The sequence below is a fragment of the Coturnix japonica genome, chromosome Z (genome assembly GCF_001577835.2).
Source record: "Coturnix japonica isolate 7356 chromosome Z, Coturnix japonica 2.1, whole genome shotgun sequence".
Lineage (NCBI taxonomy): Eukaryota > Metazoa > Chordata > Aves > Galliformes > Phasianidae > Coturnix > Coturnix japonica.
The window spans coordinates 15,252,049-15,273,519 of NC_029547.1; the positions used below are offsets into that span (position 1 = coordinate 15,252,049).

General features: G+C 40.2%; 1 protein-coding gene across 4 annotated transcripts in view; it reads left to right on the forward strand.

The window, feature by feature from the left end:
• The window catches only part of GHR (growth hormone receptor), a 130,656-nt gene that overhangs the window by 99,788 nt on the left and 9,397 nt on the right, over positions 1 to 21,471 (forward strand). For all 4 annotated transcript variants that reach the window (XM_015848673.2, XM_015848674.2, XM_032441512.1 and 1 more), the window contains exons 4-6: positions 16,801 to 16,921; positions 19,825 to 19,985; positions 21,020 to 21,198. In XM_015848673.2, the coding sequence (XP_015704159.1) occupies positions 16,801 to 16,921; positions 19,825 to 19,985; positions 21,020 to 21,198 (461 nt within the window). The remainder of the gene's footprint in view (positions 1 to 16,800; positions 16,922 to 19,824; positions 19,986 to 21,019; positions 21,199 to 21,471) is intronic.

The following is a 21,471-nucleotide window of genomic DNA, read 5'->3' on the forward strand; positions in this document are numbered from 1 at the left end:
TTTTTGCAAGTAGAACTGAAAAGGTCAGAGAAAAAATGTACAAAATATGAGTATTAAAATACCTTCAGTTTTTCAAACTTCAAACAAAGCAAAGAAGGAAAGCTGGATAGAAGGCTTGTGTAGTCCTGCACGCTATTCCTATTTCCTAAAACTATTTGTTTGCTCATCACTGAGTGCCTATCTCACAATTATTTGAGGCAGTTATATTTTCAGCACGGATGTTATCCAAAATTTCAGCTTCTTCTTACCACTAGAAATTCCTCTTCATAAATCCAGGTATGGCAAGCACAGAATTTAGAAGCTAATTTGTCTTTGACCCTCACTCCTGCTGCAAGAGTCACATTATATATCAGGCTGCTCAGAGAGGCTGTGGAGTCTCCTTCTCTGGACCTTGCAGTCATACAGGAGGCCATTTTGGGGAGCTAATTTGGCTGGAAAATAACCTTTTTTCCCCAGTATCAGCTTTCAGCTAATTCCCTTCTCTGGTCCAGTATGCTGCATTGTCATACAGGCTCCTGGGGCAGGAGGGTGCAGGCAGACTGGGAGCCTGCTTCTTCCAGGCAGCATTGCCAATTACATCTGCCAAAGGAGTTCCTGGGACTGCAGTCAGTGAGAGATGGGTATCTCCAGAAGGCAGCGCAGTGCACCTTCACTGCTTCCCTAGAGGCATCCAGTAAGCTCTCCAAGTTAGAATGCAAGAATCCATGTCTTTGTGCCTGTAAAGCATGCCAAGGAGACCTAGGAAAAGAGAAGTGGAAGAGCCCACCCCGAACCGGGAAGTCTTTGAAGCAATGAGGCCTGTGTCCTTAGCAGCCTGGGGAACATTTGGAGTTTTGACAACACCATGTTGGGATTGTTGAAGAACATGTACCAGGTTTGCTTGCAGAGATGAGACAAAACAGACCACAGCAAGGAAAGATTTTCTGCACTTCCTTGTTCTGGTATTAGGAGAGAATCCACAAAGAGATTACCTAACCTGTAGCAACTGTGTAATGCAAATGTATTATTTTAGTACGTGGTTTAATTTACTGTCTAGGTTTCTTACCTATATCTTAATGTATTCAAGGAAATCTAAGGTTTGTGATAGCACTGAAATTAGATGATCTTTAAGGTCTCTTCCAACCCAAACTATTCTGTGATTCTCTGCATCCTTTATAGGCAATAAAGTGATCAAAACTTTTGAGTAAGGTCAGTGTAAATGGTGTTCTTTGGAGCCTGATGGACAATAGAGCTGTATTAGATAGCTGTGTCAAAATTTATTGCTGGAGCCTTAGGTGTTAATGGTTCTTTGCAAGCAGTGGATTACACTTGCACCATTGAGTTTGTGTTTGCGTTGTCTGAGAGTGGCAGTGTTTGGTGAGAGCCATGGCAGAGGTATTCCTTGCCACAGTATGCTGCTGTGCTGGGAACTGGATACAAGATACTTCATAGTACAAGTCAGCTGGGCATCCTCTCTTCGCACATCTGTTCCCATTTCTCTTTCACTGTGTCATTTAAAGACTTTTACCAAGACAAAGCGTGTAAGGAGTGTGTCTTCTCTTTCCTGCAAGTCCATAAGTCACAGCGTTTTTTGGCTGGCTGGTAAGACAGGACTCAGGGAGAGAAGTAATATACAGAGGGAATTTTCTGTGTCAGCAGCACATCCTCTGACTTTGCGGTAATCACTCATGTTTATTATATGACTTATCTGCCTCTGGGAGGAAGTATGAGCTTAAATATTAAAAAGCATATCCACTACCAGATGTATATGTATCTATTCAATGAGATATATATATATATATATATATATATTCTTTTTTATTTTAACTAAGCTGGTATGAATTTCATCTGGTTGTTTCTAGAAAGAGTAATTTGATTAAAAGAGCTATATGATTGCCTAGACACTGTCAGGTGGGATCCATGTTTTGCTGACATATTAATAAGCAGTTCTGGGAAGCATCTGGAAAGAAGATTTTCACATTTCTGAAATTACTCTTTGTTTTTTTTTAAAAATGACCCATATTGTTTGAATTTATATAGTCGTGGGCCTGACTATGTTCTGCTGGGTATAGGTACCCAGTAGGTATCTCCTAGGTGATCATGAGGCTATCCTAATGCCTATGCAGACATGGCAGAAGGTATTTGCATTTGTTTTTACAGCCATCCTGAGAGTATGATGACTGTTATTCTATATAATGTGTTCTTGGACAGTGACCTAAACAAGGTGGCAGAAACACTGAAGTCTGCCATAAGCACCACACTTTGACAAAGATTTGTTGTTGTCCTGGGCATAAGATGATTCCTGTCACAGTTTGCCTCTGTGAATCAGTCTTTTTGTGTGTGGTACTGCACACCTTGCTGAGTATTTCAGAGTTAGTTGGAAGCAAGCACAACAGCCACCCTAGCCATAATTATTTCTTCCAGAGCCCAGCAGAAGTGCAATAAGTAACACGGCACTTTGCAGACCGTCAGCCCTTCTGCTTTCAGCTGTTCACAACTTGCTGTCTACTTGCGTTATGTGAGCTAATCAAATGGTCTGTCTCTGTGATGAGACAGCTTATGTGCTAACTGAAACATGGGAATAGCTACAAGAAAAATCTACACAGCCTACACGTAACAGGACTTGCTGGAAGGTGGTGACCAGCAAATAAACCTTGGCCAGATTAAGGAGAGGTGGATCTCTCATCCCTGACATAAAAAATGTCTAGACTCTCTCGTTTTCTGCATGGTGCCCCGGGATCAATTACCTCTTTCCTCCTGCAGAAACAGTAGGATACAATAGAACACTCAGCAGGTTTTCCCTTTTAATTTTAGGTTTAAGCAAAAACCTAAAAGCCTGGCTATAAAAGGAGGGTGCTTCAAGTCATAGGAGAGCACACGCTGAGAGACTTTCCACCCAGATCTGCAGGCCATAGGTCATGTTCTGTTCTTCACAATACCTTATTTGCCTTGCTACAGCCAGCGTGATGCAAGTTGAAGAAAAATTTGTCTCTAGAGATGCAAACAAGTATCCAAGCTTGAAGTGCTGAGCTAAGCTTTCAGATATCCTGAAGTCAGTCCAACACTGTTACCAGTATTCAGGGCTAGTGGCTGTCTGCTGAGGAAGTGTTTTTTTTAGTGGAAATAATGTTGTTTTTGTAGACTTTTTACTGCAAGCATCTTAGGAGACCAAGCCACGTGCTTTACAATCTGCAAGGTTAAACTTTAGCAGTTGATGTAAACCCGCCAGGTTGTTGAGAATAGTTCTGGTCCTTAAATCAATAATGAAAAGCACTATGGGCTTTTATTGATGAATTCACTTCCTAGGCATTCCAGTGGGTGCAAATCTGAAGTGTTGCAACACGCTCTACATCTTGTTTGTTTGCTTTTCACTACCAGCCTTTTTCTCTGTCCTGAGCTTACTGACATGTTCTACTTCAGCTTTTGCTTTTCTGTTGTGTTTTTTGAATGTCAAGCTTCTGCAGGAGAAAAAAAGTTCTTTATCTGTTTTCATTAATAAATAATTTTGTAGCTACCCAGAATCACAATGAGAGAATCTTCTGAAAGAACCAGCATTTGTTTCAGATTAATCTTTTGTTTGTGTGTGTTATTCACAGCTTGTACACGAGCTTAGGCTGGTTCTTAAGGCAAATGCCAGTTTGCATACATCTTACTTTCTGCCTTATTTGAAACAAAATGTTACATGTGGCTGTATATACAAGAGGATTTATGTAGCATATTTCAGCTGAATAAATGCATGCATATGTTTGTGCCAGTAGCAAGGGTTTCCAGTTTACAGTCAGATATATATTGCTGAAATCTTACCTTCTTACTTAGAATTATTTGGTCAAACTTCTGCTACAGCTTTTTGGCTTCTGAAATGAGCAGTCAAGTGCTCATTTCACCAAGTAAGGTATTGTGAGCAGATGGCATCTCTGGTTCCGTTTATTTTGTGTGCAGACTCTGGTGTAAGCTGTGAAACTGTCTCTTGCTGTCCTGACTTGGAAGCAGCTCTGAATCTCCAACACTTGAGATCAGCTTGGCACTGAACAGTGATTCCTCACTGCCTTGGAAACAGCTCCCAGTCTTGCTCTGCTTCTTTGTTTGGTATGAGACAATTAAAAAAAAAAACATCCCAAAAAGTTTATGCAAGGTGTTTCCCATTTCCATATCACCAGTGGAGCAGGGGGCAGTAGTGCTTGTCTGAAGAATTGATGGATGGTACAGTGACCCCTCAACCTGTTTTGGGCATGGAACACACATCCTGGTGCCAGAACAGGTGGCACCAGTCAAGCCATCATTAAATGTCAACAAGGGGAGGCATCAGATACAGAAGATACGAATCAAACCTGCTTGTCCTGGACAGTAAAGCCTTCTGTTCTCCAGACTGATCAAGCCTTAACTTTTCTTCATAGGAGAGCTACTCCAGCACTTTGATCATCCTTGCAGCCTCCTCAGGACCTCCTCTGGCATCCCCACATTTTTTTTTGTGATGGGGTCCCAGACCTAGACACAGTGCTGCAGGTGTGGAGCCCCACAAGGGCAGAACAGAGGGGGACAACTACATCCCACTACCCTGTGACCACCCATTTTGATGCAGTTGGCTGTAAGTGCATGCTGCTGGCTCATATTCAGTTTTTTATCAGCCAACGCCTCCAAATCCTCTACTGGGCTTCTGTCTATCCGTTCTTTGCTCAGCCTGATATACTTTTGGGATTTCTGTGACCCAGGTGCAGCATCATGCGTGTTGCCTTGTTAAATCTCACAAGGTTGTCATGTGCCTACCTCCCAAGCTTGTCCAAGTCCCTCTGGGTAGCATGCCTTCCTTCCAGCACATTATCCACATCACTCAACCTGGTGTCATCCTTAAACTTGATGAGAGTGCATTCAGTCCCACAGCCCAAGTCACTGACAAAAATGTTAAGCAGCATTGGTCCCAATACAGACCCTTGAAGGGCACCACCTGTCACCATTCTCCAGCTGGACATTGCTCTCTAACTTTGAGTGCAGCAATCCAAACAATTCCTTATCTACAAGCATATGCAGCAGATCTGCCTAGTTTACCTAGCTTAGCTCAAATCATCTTCTGTCCCCACTGAGTCACTGCTGTCCATTCTCCGTTTACTATTTACAGTCAGGTCTGTCAACCTCCCATCATAAATAAAGCTCTGTGGTATACAAAGGATCAAAAAACATACATTCAATTTTAGGATCTTTTTAGCAGTTTCTTTCTATAGCATGAATGTAAAAAGAAGCAGCAACTTCAAATGTCATTCAAATTTGTAGCTCACGACTTCGGGGGTTTTTGTTTTCTTTCCGGATACCATTTTTTTTCTTTGTTCTGTTTTTATTGTTGTTGTTGTTGTTTTCCTTATCTCCATCTATTTATTCTGGGCTGCTTGTAGGACAGCCTAGCATATTAATGGCCTGAAAAGATTGGCCTATGTAAAGGTTAGGTGCAAGGTTCAGCACTGTGGGTTTTAGTGTAGAGATTTTGAAACCCTGTCTGAAAAATTCTGTTGAAACACAGATCATCGTCTATAATTCATGTCACTTTTCCAAGTCCTCACTGGTGCTGAAGGGCCGTCAGGATTTAGTATTTGCTTAAATAAAATGAGACAACATGATTTAGTGTATAATCAAGAATTAGATCTAAGTAAAAGGGTGACATTTCACAAGGTCACCATTGTTTCTGTAACAAAAGCAACTGTCTGTACTGCAAAAGAATGAGAATAATTAAGAAGACTTTCTGAACCCAATTAGAACTGTAATCAAGAAATGTAGTATACTTTGGGAAATATGCTAGAGTAATTGTAATAAGTATTAGTTTATCTCTCTACAAACAATAGTTTGTCATTGAAATCTGATCAAACAAGTAATTTGTCTTTTAATTCATCAGATTTGATTAACTACGCTTCTCGCACTGGTCAAAGCTAGTTAGTTTTCTTAGAATATTCTTTCACATATGGATGCTAAGCATCATCTATTTTAAATCAGGCATTTGTTTTATGCCCTAATATTTTCTAATTCTAGTCTTATCGTACAGTCTGTCTCTCATGACTAAGAAAATGTTAGCTATAACATTTCAAATTTAAGAGAATTCTCAGCATATTTTGTACAACAACAAAATAACTAACTAAAAAACAAATAGCAGAATCTAATGAAGTCTTTCTTTATATTACCGCTCAAACTGCTCCAGACTTCTGTGAGCAACAGAAAAATTCACATCTGGTGGCTTTCTACAGGTATTAGGATGTGAAAATATCTACTTTGGGAAAGTCCATATTTGATATGATGATGAAAGCCTACATCACAGCATTCAGGAGATTAGGTTGCCTAATAACCTTAGTGTTCAAGGGAAAATTAGCATTTATTCACCGGATATGTCTGAAGACACTGTTAATGTATCTGTTCTATCAGTAGGCAGAAATTAAATGGTCGGACTAGTAGTGTGCTGTGACTGTCTCTTTTGTTGCCCTGATCGTATTTACCTGTAATTTTAGGTTATCCAAAGATCCTTCATAAATGGCGTGATAAAGATGAACATGAGCTTACTGTGGATTCCAAAAATTTTACACCTTAGAAAAACAGGAAAATATTTTAAAAAAGAAAGAAGAAAAGTTTTACCTGCCTACGAGAACCAAGACTGGTTCACCAGCAGTGAAGAAAAGATCAGTAAGGGACGAGTGTTTCACTGAAGTGGAATGATGTACTGAGGTAGAACTTCTTACTAGCATCAGTGCTTGACTCAGGGATGATCTCTCATTAATTTCTATTCTCATTACTATTTTTATTTATTATTTTAAAAGTACTTGTAAACACTAGACCTCTTGCCCTCATGGGGTTTTTCTGCTCACCTGTAGAGGAGGTGAATGAATCACAAAATGCCATGTGGTTTAGTGTGTCGTGAATGTAGTTTTGGCTGTTTTTTGTGTGATTACACCTTGTGGTTGTTGCTTGGAAAATGGTGTGATTGTAAAATGATCCTTGAGAGCTGTAGAAAACTCTTTCTCCTTTTGTGCAGGAATATAGATGGAATCACAGTTACTAAGGCCACAGTCAAGATACATTCATCTGCCTAAATGCAAGCAAGTGATCTCTTTTAAGCTCAGTTTTCCATTGCTAAAGCACTGGAGTAAAATCAACAGAGCAGTTGCTGGCTTAAGTGTTGCATTTTTTTAATACCTTAAAAATAACAGAAGCATAATGGAATAAAGACGAAGAGAATGAGAAAAGCTGGGCAGCAGGCAGGTGACAAGTAATCACTGTTGGAGTTGAGTTTTGCAGTTACGGGGCCTCCAAAGCAGGAAAGGTGTCTGTTACAGAGATACCTAGGACATATATCAGTGTCTAATACATGCACTTAGAAATCTGCGTGTAAGTAGAGTGTCCGAATTGACAGTGCAAGGTCTGACACATTAGAGCAAGTTCTTGCTGTAAGGATTTTCTGAGGAATATTTTTGTCTCTGACAACACATTCCTCCATCCTGCTTTTCAGGTTTACATGGAGTTCAGGTATCATACCTCTCTTGATCCCTTGTTTTCTTTTAACAAAGAGCAGGGAAATACCTATGTCACAGTCATTTTTGAGGGATAACATGCTATTGTTTGAATGAGGTAACATCCAAAGTACTTAACATACTGTGTGCTAAATGTCCAGAACCTGCTGACCTAAAGTGCATGTTGGAAAGCCACTAGAAGAGTAGTGAATACCTTTGTAAGTGATACATTTGAGTGTTTTTTTTCACTGATTTATGTTTTCTTCAATTGTTTTAAAGACTCATCGTTTATGCCTATTAATCTTTCATTAATCTAAACAAACCGTGAAAACCATGTTGCTTATGTATTAATGTCACTCAAGGGAATGAGCCCTTCCTTGGCACAGCATCCTTAAGGACAGTATTTTTGTCAGGAGAGGAATCTGCTGTCATGGTGGCTAATTAATGTAAAAGTCTTTAGTTAATCTTAGTGTTAGCTCTATGTTTTGTCCAGTCCGGAAATGTCTCTGTTTTCAAATGAAACAATCAGAATTTCCCTTAAATTCGTGCTGCATTTATTTGACATGGCTAATGTATGAAAAGATGTTGAAAGAACATGAGAAACAAGCCAAGTGAGAACAGCCAGTTCTTTAATAGTGGTCAGTCTTCATCTCTTGTAAATCCACTAGCCTTTAATTCCATGAACTCAGGTATATCTCTGGATTCTGTAGTTCAAATAGTGAGAGGAAAAGGCCCCAGCAACTCTCTGTGATTCTTACCCAACTGAGCTCTGAAGCATAAGAGTGACAGCGATGGGTCCTCACAGAGGAATGAGTATTAGAGGGAAGTTCAGCAGAGGATACATAAATAATCATTTTTGGCAGTCTGTCAGAACAACAAAAAAATGAGGTTTCCTCTATAAATCTCTCCACTGTGCTTTTGAATGTGATTGTTTTATCCAAATCCATTCTGCACATGAATCACTAAATGCAGTAGTAAAACCAGGATGAATCTGGAGGCTTACTTCAGACCTCTCAACACTGTGCAGATGATCAGAAGGCTCTTTTAGGCTCATGGCCGTATCACAGAAATAAAATCTGAAGGAAAAAAATGTACTATTCTGTTAAGGACAGTTCCCTTCTGAGTCATGCATGCTCCTTGTTTGTGCATTGTTCATCTTAGTGTTGAATCTCTAATACTTTGTGAGTTGTTTTTTTTTCCCACTGTTAATATGATTCTATCAGTCTAACATCATTGGCGTGGTTTCTCACTGCTCCAGTGTTTCCATCCCTCTGAATTTTCAAAGCTAAATAGTTAACCAGCTCAAAAGCACCCAGCTCAGCAGCTTTCCCATCTGGGGAAGAACGTCAAAGTACTCTTTATTTATAAATTCCAGTGTGTCACATGTATTTCCTTTCATATGCAAGAGTCCATCTGACATTTGGTCATGGCATTGAGAACTGCTTGATACTCTTATTATGCATTTTTAAAGAAAACTATTTTGTTAATTTACGTGGATTATGTACATAATATGTTGGCTTAATTAAGAATGGAACTAGTTGTTTTATAAGTACCTTTAAAAGGACACTGTTCTATAAGAACTGCACTTTAACAAGGGACAGAATTGTTGTCACAGTCATTTTCCTTCTGATATCTACTGAAGAGGACGCATGTACCAGAAAATTGCAGAACTGCAAAGGCTTGGGTTCTTTCTGACTCTGAGCAAAATTGAGCAGAAAATACTTTTATTCTTCTCTAGGTTGTTTTTAAAGTTTCACTGGATCTTCTTTGAAGTTAGTAACTCATAGTTCATGATTCATTGCAATAATAAAGTTCTGAATTACTGAACAAGTAAACATCCTGGCTGCAGTAATAAAACAGAACGTCCAAAAAGCACAGGAGTAATACTGCATGCCAGGAGGTTCTGAAATACACGGATTGATTCAGTCATCTTTGTTGCCCAGGAAAAATATGTTATGGTCCAGACGCGCAAAAAGAGAAAGAACGTACCATAAAACCTGTCAGTCCCTCCCATTGTCATTAAAGGTGAAATCGAGCGTTTTCTGTAATGAAAAGTTGTGAAAAATCAGTCTGACTTTCAGTCTCCAGATGTTCAAGGCAACAAGTAATTGTTGGTTGTCAGTGACCAGAGTGTGAGAAGAAACTCCTCAGGCTACTTGGAGACCTCCTTTCTTTGCTGGACCTTGTAGCAGGGCTTCTGAGAGGAGCTGCCGTGTGACAACTCAGTGATCTCCCTCGGAGCTTCACTCCAGATGCGGAAGGTGACAAATGATCTTCGTAGTAATAAAGCCTCTGGAAGCTTTTTGGCTCCTTAGGTTTTATATTAATATATGTGGACTGTAACAGGGAACTTCCCTCTAACTGAAGAACAAGAGTTCGGGAAGTTTTATTCAGAGGCATTCAGCCTGATGTCCTGTGGATACAAACAGCATTTTTCCTTCCTTTTCTTCACTAAACTAAAAACCTTACCAAATTCTGCCACTTCAAATTCAATGAAATGAGGATTGTTGATTTGCACCCCATGAGAATCTCTGCAGCATACAATGAAGCATTTTTCTGTCTAGTGTATGCAAGTGCTATTCCACATAAATTAGTCAGTATTTTGCAATGGCTAAAAGCTGCAGAAGCCAGAAATAGCTTGGGAGCTCAACAGTGGCAAGTTTAGGAATTTACAACTTGATTCTGGTCTCCGGAAGGCGGTGTGAATTGCAGGGAGCAAATGTTAAGAACAGGGATGGGCTGAGGGCCGGTATGTTCCTGAGTTACTTCATTCACATTTGTTAAATGGTGGAAAGGTGTGGGAAGAGAATAAATGGCGAGAGACACCGGGATGAATTTGTGCATACCAGGTACTGCTTCAGTGATGAAACGCAGGGTTTAGGACATGGTGTCATTGATAATTGGTAATACACAGCTATGTGTCTTGTGAAACCTGGACAGCTTGTGTCCCTGTTTTTATGAAGCTCTCATTGTAGTGAGCCTAATGATTGAAACCTCCTTACTTTGTGAGGAAAACCTCCGTGATTCTGCCAAGTTGTCCTTATTCTGCAGATGTTCTCTGACTGTGGTGTGCTGTGTCATTCCTTTCATGTTTCCTCAGCCTTGCAGTCCACACTGTCCTTATAACTGTGTGCTTACCTTTGTGTCTCTTCTGAGCGGTCACCAATATACATTATTCTCCATAGTATCAGGGCAGACAGATGCTAAGAGACTCTGTCATCTTTGCTGCTTAGACTGTCAGTGAGCACATTTTTGTGTCACCTGGCACATTTCCTCTACAGTTTGTCCATATTATTTCTTCTTCTTCAGTTTCTCTTTCCAAATGCATCTTCAAAAGACGATCTTCCTCGTCTTTCTTTGTCCTTCTTTCTCCTGCATCCCCCGTTTTTCCTTCACGACCCACTCAGTTGCAGATGTGAGCTGTGCTGTGTGCTCAGTGATCGCACTCCCGTCTTGCGGTCTCTCCATTGGCACCAGCGTTGCTCGCTCCTCCTGCAGCCGCTTGCTGCCACCTCTCGCAGTGATGCGGGCATCGCATGTGCCGGGCTGCAGTGGGCTGCCCCGGGTCAGACCGGTCATCGGCATCCACCTGAGCGCTCCCATCTTCTTCATAGGAAGTGAGCTGATATTTTAAAAAGGAAATTAAATCGTCAAATTTAGCCGGGACCCTCATGATGTGTTGTTGTGTGACTTCTATGTGGAGGTGGTTGCAGAGTTGCAGTTCTTGATGTGGATTCTCAGCCTGGTAGCTTTTCTCTGCAGATCTGGGGAATATTTTCCTTAGTCTGAGAAGACGATTGTTAGCCTGGAGCGCAGTTTGTGAATGCCAGATCATTCTTCAGCTGGTCCTTATGGAAAACATTCCTGGTTCTGAGCACCCTTTGTACCTGGAAGTTGTCAGCTGGTGCAGGAGCAGGAGAAGAAAGGAAGCTGGAGGTATCTGTCAGCAATAGAATCTGCTTGCTCTCAGAAGGGAAAAGAAAACCTCTCACAGTATTTGTTTACTTCTCATACCATTTGTTGGTGCATCAGGGAGAACACAACATTCCTCATATGCCTTACCACATAACGTTATGCAATTCTGAACACCTCCAGCAACAGCAAGAACAGATAAGAACACTGTTAGTTATTATTCTTATGGGTACTTTCTTGAAAAAGGTAATTTTGAGTTACAACTATGAGCTCACTGGATATGGGTTTTGTTGTGTTAATAGCCTTTCCTTTACAAGTACTGTGTACTCTGTCTCTGCCTCCCTGTCAACATTGCGTGGGCAGGGAGGCTGATTTGGCTTGCCTGTAGCAGAAACCACATGATTCCACCACTGTGCATAGGAGGGCATGATTTGGAAAGTACACACCAAAACACATGAAATGTGGCACGTATCCACATCCTTGCTCATCCCTGTACAGGCTGTCTCATGGGCAGCAGTACTGAGTAATGCTGCAGGATTGTTTTTCCCACAGTTCTCAGCTTTATTTACTTGATTTTCTTGTGCACCAGAGGAGCACAGTATGGACACCACATCTGTGATCCACGTCAGCTCCTGTTCTGTGGACGTTCAGTAGCAGAGAGAGCGTGGGAAAGCATCACTGTCCCTGCACTGTGATGCTAAAGAAAATCTCTGCTTCTGTGAGGCATCCGTTCTTTTAACTATATCTGTGTCTCTTGACAAAAGGGATGGAGTTTGCTCCTGAAAGGTAATAGCTGACCATTGCCTCTTCATTCAGTGCTTTCAGGCTCCAAAGTTGATCTTTAAATTTGTTTGTCTCTGCTGCAAACTTGCTAAAAGTTCCCCCTGGCATTTTCCGGAGCCCTGTGCGTGCCTCCCATCTGTTAGCAGGAATGCCTGTGTATTATTGCTCAGAACTGGTCACCAAATCAGCCTTCAGTGCTCCATGTTCCTCAGCAGAACATCTGTATTTTTCAGGAACTATTGCAATAGTTAGACTTCATGAGCAGAGTACTCTCTTGTGCATTATTTCCCTTTACCTTTCACTGAAGTATTATGTCCCTCTTACAGCTGTTAAACTTATCTTTCTTCCTGCTAGGTACTTCGTGCAATATGATCTCACTTGATACTGACAGAAAAGAGGTTGCCTTCCTTTCTCCACAGCATTGTTCCAGAACTTTGCTTCTGGCCCTTTGCAGACAGGTACCTAGACAGTACCTAGAGCAAGGGGCAGAGTCAGGCTGGCAAGCAACCTGAGTAGGAACTGACCCTCTTGTCTGCTGGCTGCATCCTACCTTCCTCATATGTGATGTATATTAAATTATTGGTACTAGACTGTACCTATTTAAAATATCAACCACAGACAGCAAATGTTGTTCATTTCACTGTGCAAATTGAAAGAATCAGAATTTCCTGGTACTGGAGAAATCACCCTGCCCTCATTAAAGTAAATTGCCCGACAGTAGTTAAAGTTGGTGGATTCAAAAGCAGAACCTAATTGATAGAGCACTAATTTTCAGTGTACAAGTCTGAGCTACAGTAAATAACACTCCAGGTCTTCATAATTGTTCTCAATTTTAAATGTACTTAATTTCCCTGTTTGCATCTCAGTCTTTTTTGTTATGCTTTAGCGGTGACTCAGTGTCATAATATGAGGTATACTGTTGTACGCAGTTTGTTCTGTCACCAATTTGCACATTGGAGCACATTATTTTCTGGAAGTTTAAGTTTTCTCTAAGTTCTGACACTTGATAATTCCACACAAACCTTTCAAAATTACCACTATGAATACTTTGTCTTAATCCCCCAAAGTACATCTTCCTTTTTCATTTACTGCTTATTTAGCTTGATTTTTTCTATCAGTTACATCCTCATGAGTATTTCCCCTACCTGACTGCGTACTAGTGAGGTGTGTTTCTACATGTCTCACAATGCTCTGCCAGCGCCCTGGAGCTCTGGTGGCAGTAGGGCTGTCCCTGAGGTGAGGGTGACCTGCTCAGCTTTACCCCAGTTATAAACTGAATTCCTAATGGCACCAGTGACCGCTGTTCCGTGCTCAAGGCCAGCTGCCTTTACAATTAAATTTTATTAAGGAGACTTTTAAATGAGCAAACAAAAAGAAAACAACAACACAGGAGAACACTTAATTTCCAAAGGATTTAGCCCTCTGAAAGCTCTAGACCTTCTTTAAGATGTCTTTTGTTTTGAATCCCATCCATATGTAACTTTAAGTAAGCTGTTAAAGTATTACATTCCCTTTTAAATCATTAAAGTATATGTAGCATTGAAACTACACTAAATGGAAAACTGTGACCTCAAACAAATGTAAGCAGAAGAGATGGCACGTCTGCATTCCTGATTTTCTGCACACCACACCACAGCTACTGTTCTGGCAGAGCTGCTTCTGGCTGAGCCAGAGTTTACACCATGGCTAATCTGCAGCCATAGCAGAAGGAAAGCAGAACACAAGGAGATCCCACTCATTTGCAGCGCAGTTGAGCGTTTTGGCTGGGCAGGACTAGATCTGCTCTACTAGAACAAGCATGGTGGAAACCACAGATTTGCTAGGTTTTCTCCATGTTTCACGCTGCTGAATCTGCATACTTAGCCAAGCCATTATCTGGGATGAGATGAGTGGTTTTGTTCATTTATTACCGTTACGCCTAAATGCATTCAGCTGAGCTATTGTATTCATTTATCAGAGTCTGCTACGGTTTGTCCAGGCGAAGAAGCTCACGCAGGGTCCTGTACAATGTTGATAATTGCCTCCTGTAGCAAACAAGCAGTTGAGAAGATGCACCCCAAGAGTGCCAGGCATTATACAAGTCAGCATGACAAGGTTTCCTCCAGTCAGGCACAAAAGCCTGTGGTTTTGGAAGCTGGAAGCTGGACACAGAATCTGGAAACAACTGATCAGATAACAATTCTTGTTAGAAATTGAGCTGGTCATTGAGAAAGTAAAAATATGAGTTACAAATCTGTAAATTGAGAGTACATAAATCCTAAATGAATCTGTTCCACCTAGAGAAATTCTTGTTCATGTTAAAGGAACACCTGCTTGATGAAATAGTGAGTCCTGGCACAAGGGAGCAGAGAAGGAATGCATTCCTCTCAAGCTGGAGTGTAGAACACGTCTTAATCAGCATTCTGTGCGTTTGATCCTCTCCATTGTAACTGGTTGCACTTCTGGCTGCATTTTTATCAGGTTTTCTATAACAGTTGGTGTGTCTCATAGTCCTTAATTTAGTTTCCATATAAAGTTGGTGAAGTTTTATTCCATTCAGTTCCTTTGGTCATGTTAAGAAGTGACTGTGTGACTTCTGCCCCTGGAGATGAGGACATGGTCTGTGTGAGTTTTAAATATGGTGCGTCCCATACCATAAATACAGCACAGGTACCAACAGACATATTCTAATTTAGGAGGGTTTTCCAGTATGTCATTTTCTTATATTCTTACACCTGTTTCGGTGAAACGAGCTATTTTTGTGCTTGATTCACATAGCTGAAGATAGAAACAGGAAGAACTATAGCATGTACTTCCTTACCACACTTGTTTATAGAAGAAGGGAGAGACCTGAGTCTTGCTGACTGTAGGTACCCTGTGATCACGTGAGGCAGTTTCACTCATGTCTCTGAAATACAGGCACAACATTTTATTTTTCTTTGCTTTGTTTTTAAACAATTAAATGAGTTTTCATTCAATTAATAGAAAGTTTGAGCTTGAATGGTGAAATTGTGATATGCAGAAAAATAAAAGCATAGCACCACACTGGAATCTTTAATTCTATTTTGTTTTCAATCTGTGTTATGATAGTTTGCAGTGTCACAGTCAGTGTTAATGATGATTTCTGCCAGGTGAATGATGCAAAGTTTTCTGTAAATTCAGGTCAAGGCCAGCCAGAAGCGTTTTGAGATTTAGGCAGAAGCCATCAAATACCAAATCCCGTAGCAATCAAAACCACGTGCTGCAGCCAAAACGTTTCATTTCAGCGTTCTCTGAAAAAGAACAGTTTGACTTTTTTTTCCTCTTGCTGCAACATTTCATTTGAAAATGTGTTTCAATTTAGAAATGAAATTTCTTTGAAGTTCAGTGAAATGGAATGTGCTGTTTAAATTTTTTTCATTTAAAAAAAGCAATTATTTTAGGCTGGTAGAAAGAACATAAAATATTTGGTGGGGGCACAGGCCACAAATCTTATGAAACCTCTTATTTGCACAAAGGTGTTCAGTCTGTGTTCAATGTCCAAAGTGTAACATGAGGCAATACTGCATAGCGAGCAAAACAGAAATGTCTAATGTCCGTGTATTAGTTACTGCCTGTGTGGACACTTGTCATTGCAGAATGTAAACACAACTTGAGCCAATAAGCCAAAGAAATACAAATTACTTTGGTATTCTGTAAGTGTTTCTGTCTGGACTGTAAATAAAGTAGTCAGCACGTGAGGAGGGTCACAAAACCCCCATGCATAGGAAGAAACATCTGAAGCATTTACCTTAATATTTCTTCCAGATTTGAATGTAAATAAGTTGTACTGAATATTTTCATTTGCAATGCTGCAGAAATATTTGTGAAAGGCTTTGCAGGCAGAATCGAGTGGAGCTGTGTTTTTCATGGCCAGGGGTCATTTCAGCAGCCATAAACACCTGACTGATATCCAAATTTTGGGTGCACAATGGAGAATTTTTCTTACAGAGATGACTGTATTTCAGAGATAGTGAAGATAGATAGGCAAGCACTTCCACGTGCTTTGATTCCCTTCTGGAAAGCTTCCTAGGACAAGTAGGAAATGGTGGCATTTTGGAAAGACTTCTCGATGTGACCCTTAAAAATTAGGAAGAAGTTACATGCTTACTTTGAAAGCAATTAATCGTACCCACAGCTTTTGTTTTCATTTTTCTCACACAACTGACAAGGCTGAGTAACCGTACCAGTCGTTCCGTGGATCTACATCATTTCAGTTGTGAAAAATAATGGAAATTATGAATGTTGAAGCAGCATGTGGCAGAACAGGCACATGGTTGTGAGCTGTCCTCATGGCTGTCAGAGTAAGGCTATAACCACACAATGAAATATTCACAAACCCAAACTCAGTTTAAGGTAGCAACTGCAATATTAGCAATACAGGCCCTGTCACACGGCTAACCTGCTCAGCTCAGTAAATATAGAGCTTTGGTTAGTCTAGCGCTGAGCCCTGCAGCACCACACTTCCCTTAAAACAGGGCTAGATATATGCATGTAAGAGGACTGTAATTCTTGCCTCGTTGCTCATAAGCAAGTAGAAGAAAGTTAATTTTGTATAAAAGGTACTATGCTTCATTTGAACAGCGTATTGGTCCAGGTTAAGGTTTCCTGTGATTAATCTGATTCTGTATCCTGCCGTTTTTCTTGACAGATCTTCTGCAGTGGCCACAAATCAGCAAGTGCAGATCACCTGAGCTGGAGACATTTTCGTGTTATTGGACTGATGGAAACCTCACTACTTCAGGAACAATACAACTGTTGTATATGAAAAGGTATGAACAGGTAACAGTGGAAGGAGGAAAAGAATGAGAATTTAATCTTATCCTAACCTACTTATATGTAGGTTGCTCCAAAAGTAATGCCTCCTATTTATTTCCCTGGAAACTACAGCACCTACAAAGAGCTCAGTAATGCTGTTTGATAAAGCAGATTTGCAGCTATACAGCAGTCCTTTTCAACACAGTCACCACTTTTAGCTCTGCAGGTTTGCTAGCAGTGAACAAGAACGTGTGTGCTGCGCTCATAAAAATCTGCACCAGCGTAGGAAAACTACTGTGGCTGTTGCCACTTCTGAAACTCACCACCCACCCCCTTGCTGTGCTCACATCCACTGTTTGGTCTACATAAACATTCAGTGAATGTTAGTGGATGCCCTTTTTTTCCCAGTGGAGGAATTCAGTGACACACCTTTGCTTCATAAGCATTCCGTGTTGGATGCCATTCTGTCAGATTGCCCCTCTGCTGTCATCTGTCACACAACAACAAAATATAATGGGATACTGGTGGGAGGGTTCAACCACCACCATCTGCCTCTGGTGTCATGGGCCAACATAATGAGGCATTACTTTTGGAGCACCCCTCATATATACCTGTTAACTAATTGTTAATTTTTTCACTATAATACAAGCAACAATGTATTGATGGGCACAAAGCTGTGTTTTAAGTGCATATTTTCGAATTTATTTGTTAATTATCAAGCTTTTTGCAACCATGAACTTCACATGGTAATTAAGTAAGAAAACATTCTTACTTAATGCCATGTCAGGATTGGCTCAAGAGTGTGAAACTGAACTCTGTATGGGTTGGGAAAAGAATTTCTAATAGGGAACCTCAGTTTGCTCCTTGACCATTTAACATGTAGCTGTGATATTCATTATCTCTGTGCACAGAATATTGTATACAAGCCCTTTTCAGTTTTTACTGAAGTTGTTTAAAACCTTCATTGGTCAGCTGCTATACTGAAGTCTGAATGTGCAGGTCTGGGTAAAAACCATGCTCTGAGGCCAGGGATTGTGTTTCACTTAGTTCTGTGTAATTCAGATTCAAATTCCACTGAAGTTTTTGTATATTTCTGCTTGTTAAAATGATTAGCCAAAGAGAGGACGTGCTCGTTACCAGTAACGGCTAATTGGGAAATGCCCCCTTACTCACAGGAATAGGAGAAGGATGTGAGTTTCTCTTCCATCTGATGTACTGGTGTTCAGCCTTTCTGATTTACAGAAACTTCCTACAGATGGTGATACATTTGCCCAGGAAACAAGCTTAGTGGCAGGGCTTGTTAAATTCCTTGCCTTTCTACCACCTCCTAGAAATACAGGGATCCAAATCAAAAACACTTTTGAAGTGTGAATGTTGAGCTGACAAGGTCAGTGGCATGCACATAGATGATACAAAAACTCAGTTCCACATATGTTGAAAAGATCACGTTTCATTTTTGGCTTAAATGTCAGTATGCTACAATAAAAGGTGTGAACCGAAAGACCATAAAGTATTTCTGTTTCAATGTGCAAGCAATATTTAAGGCTCAGGACTGAACTATATCAAGTAACCCAGTCTCTTTTTTAACATGAGCCATAGCATCTGAAGTATCTGACCTTTATCAAGTCCTGGCTTTGGCAGAGATACAGCATTTCCTTTAGGGAAGTGTCTGGTCTCATCAGCTAAGCACAAGGCTCCTGCCTAGCAGTGCAAATCATTCCCTTTCATTTATGTAGCATCTGTCCTTTTTACTTCATAAGGACCCACTCCATCATTGAAGGATGCAACTGGAATAATTGCTTAAGCCTCATTCTCCTCCTGTACAGTATGAATGACTCTTAGTAAGGAAGAGCATTTGCATCATATTGTTAGTAAACGAAGACTGTAATATCTGAAAAGCTCCTTATTCAGTCTATATTTGGGCTGAGAGGTTGTGTTGAGAGAAAGAACAGGGATGGCATCTGTTCACCCTGAGAGGCTTTTTTTCCTGAAGTGACTTCAGAAATAAAGCATAAAAATCTGTCACTTTTCTTGTAGAATATTTCTAGTAAAATAGTTCCCATTTTGCTTTAACTGAAGGATTTCTGTAGTTTGAACCCTTTAGATCATTTCAGCTTGGTCCTATGAGAATGACACTACAAAATCCACAACAGCTCTTAGTCTGAGAATTCACATCGCTCTTCATATCTGCTAGCTTCTCTTTTTTAAGAGATTGAATGAAAAATATGAACGTGACATTTTCTACTACAGTTGCTTTATATACAAAGAGCACTTATAAATGTTTGAACAGAACAAGGGTGGAAAAAAATGTGGTTTTATTGCTAATACTTCCAGTGTTTTAGAAGTTCTTAATCCCAAGTAAGATAGCTTTTCCTCACTCACAGCACTGTATTTCTTCTCTTTTCTTTCCCATCTTGCTGATATGGGTTGTTTTGTGCCAGCATTTGCCCTCAGGCACTTTCCCACATGAGTAGCAAGTGTCCCAGCGCCTACATTCCCATCCTGGTCACCAGCAGAAGTCCACTGCTCATAGTTTTGCAAGTGGTGCAGTGCTGATCTGCCTTACAGTCTGGCTTTCAGGTTTTGGATCTCGTCATATAGATAGGTGCCTTATCACAATTAATTTTGCCTGAAGAACAGTTGCTTAAATACATGTTAAATTGACACAGGCTGAGTGTTTTTTCAGAAATGCTATCCAACACATAGAAGTGGCACTAGCAGTACATGAGATGTTTATGTAGGTTGTTTGAATAGCAGTTTGACTCCACTGTAAATCACAGGAAATACTGACACGTATTTCTCACTCCCATAGAAGATATGACTTATCAGCAGCATGTCTTCTAACATCTATAATTTGTACTTTGTAAAATCCATAAATCTCTCTCTCCTGTATCTCATGTTTTTGTTGTCATTCTAGGAATGATGAAGACTGGAAAGAATGTCCTGATTATATCACGGCAGGAGAAAATAGCTGTTACTTCAACACATCCTACACCTCGATTTGGATACCGTATTGTGTTAAGCTTGCCAATAAAGATGAAGTATTTGATGAAAAATGTTTCAGTGTTGATGAAATAGGTACCCTTCCATTATGCATTTTATCTCTATTGTTTCTTAGTGCAATAGGTGTGATTCTGTGAGCTTTCATACAGTATTTGAATTCTCCCCTGAGAACAGTTTCTAGAAAATACGATATAAAGGAGGCAATTTGAATTTGTAAAATATGTAATGTGATCTGCATCTAGATAATAGTGCCACTGTTGAGAGCAAGCTAAAAGGGTGAAAGCAAGCTTTACTTTATGGATACCAGTGCTCTCAAATGTGCGTATCAGCGTTTACCTTTGCTGCCAGTCTGAGTCCTTTCTAGGGAATGCTGTATGTCCTGGGGCACCCTGATCAAGGGCGGTGTTAATGTCTTGATTCTGTAAGATTCTGGAACCCAACACATTTTTGTTCCTGAGCCAAACTGACTTTTATTCCTGAATCGAAACATCTGCAGAGTCAGGGTGTTTAGCGTTTCTAGGCTAGATTTTATAGTTAGTGCAATACGAATTGCAACTGGGATTTCCAGACGTTTTTGCTGGTCCATATCAATGGTGTATGCACATGTAGTTAAGGTTGCATTCCTACAAGTGACTAGAGTGTGCCCACTGTGCCCTTTTGTTCAGCTGAGCAACACCAAAATCACTTTTCATGTACTGATTTTCAGTGTATTTCTACATTATTTCTAAGACTGTTACCAAATATTTGTATTCTGTGTGACTTTAATTACTGTTTTTATCTGTCAAGAGAACTCTATATAAATTCAGATGGAGAGTTGTTTGTGTCTCCGTGTTTTATAAGCCACTCTTGAAAGTCATAATTAAATAGGTAATGCATTCTTAGTTTTCTTTATTAAGTATTCAGGGGAGATTTACGCAGAGCATGTCTACTGCTGGTGCCCAGGTACCTTTCAGTGATTTTGTCACTGACTCATAGGTGTATATTTTAATCAGCAAATGCATGGTTAATATGCTTTTTTTTAGTATTGAAATAATGTAGCTGTGTATAGGAAGAATGGTCATTTTGATTTGAAAACTGGTTGTTTTATTCCAAATACTCTGTTTAAACAGTACTACCTGATCCCCCTGTGCACCTTAACTGGACTCTGCTAAATACTAGTCAAACTGGGATCCATGGGGATATTCAAGTACGATGGGATCCACCACCAACAGCAGATGTTCAGAAAGGATGGATTACTCTGGAGTATGAACTGCAGTACAAAGAAGTTAATGAGACAAAATGGAAGGAGGTACGAAGGAAATATTTATTATGCAGTAGTCATAGTCCAGTGCAGGCTTGTCCTGTCCCTACCATATTTGTCCCATTTTGAAAAGCTACCGTGTTGTAAATGCTATTTAGATGACAGCTTAAATCTTAAACAGTGCGCACATATTCTTCTGAAATTTTCTGGCATACATTTTAACTTTATATATCAAGATAGCTGGCATACAAGGATGATAATGAGACCCTGAAATCCCAGTGTTACATTACAAAGCATACCAGTAATCAGTTATATAAAGGT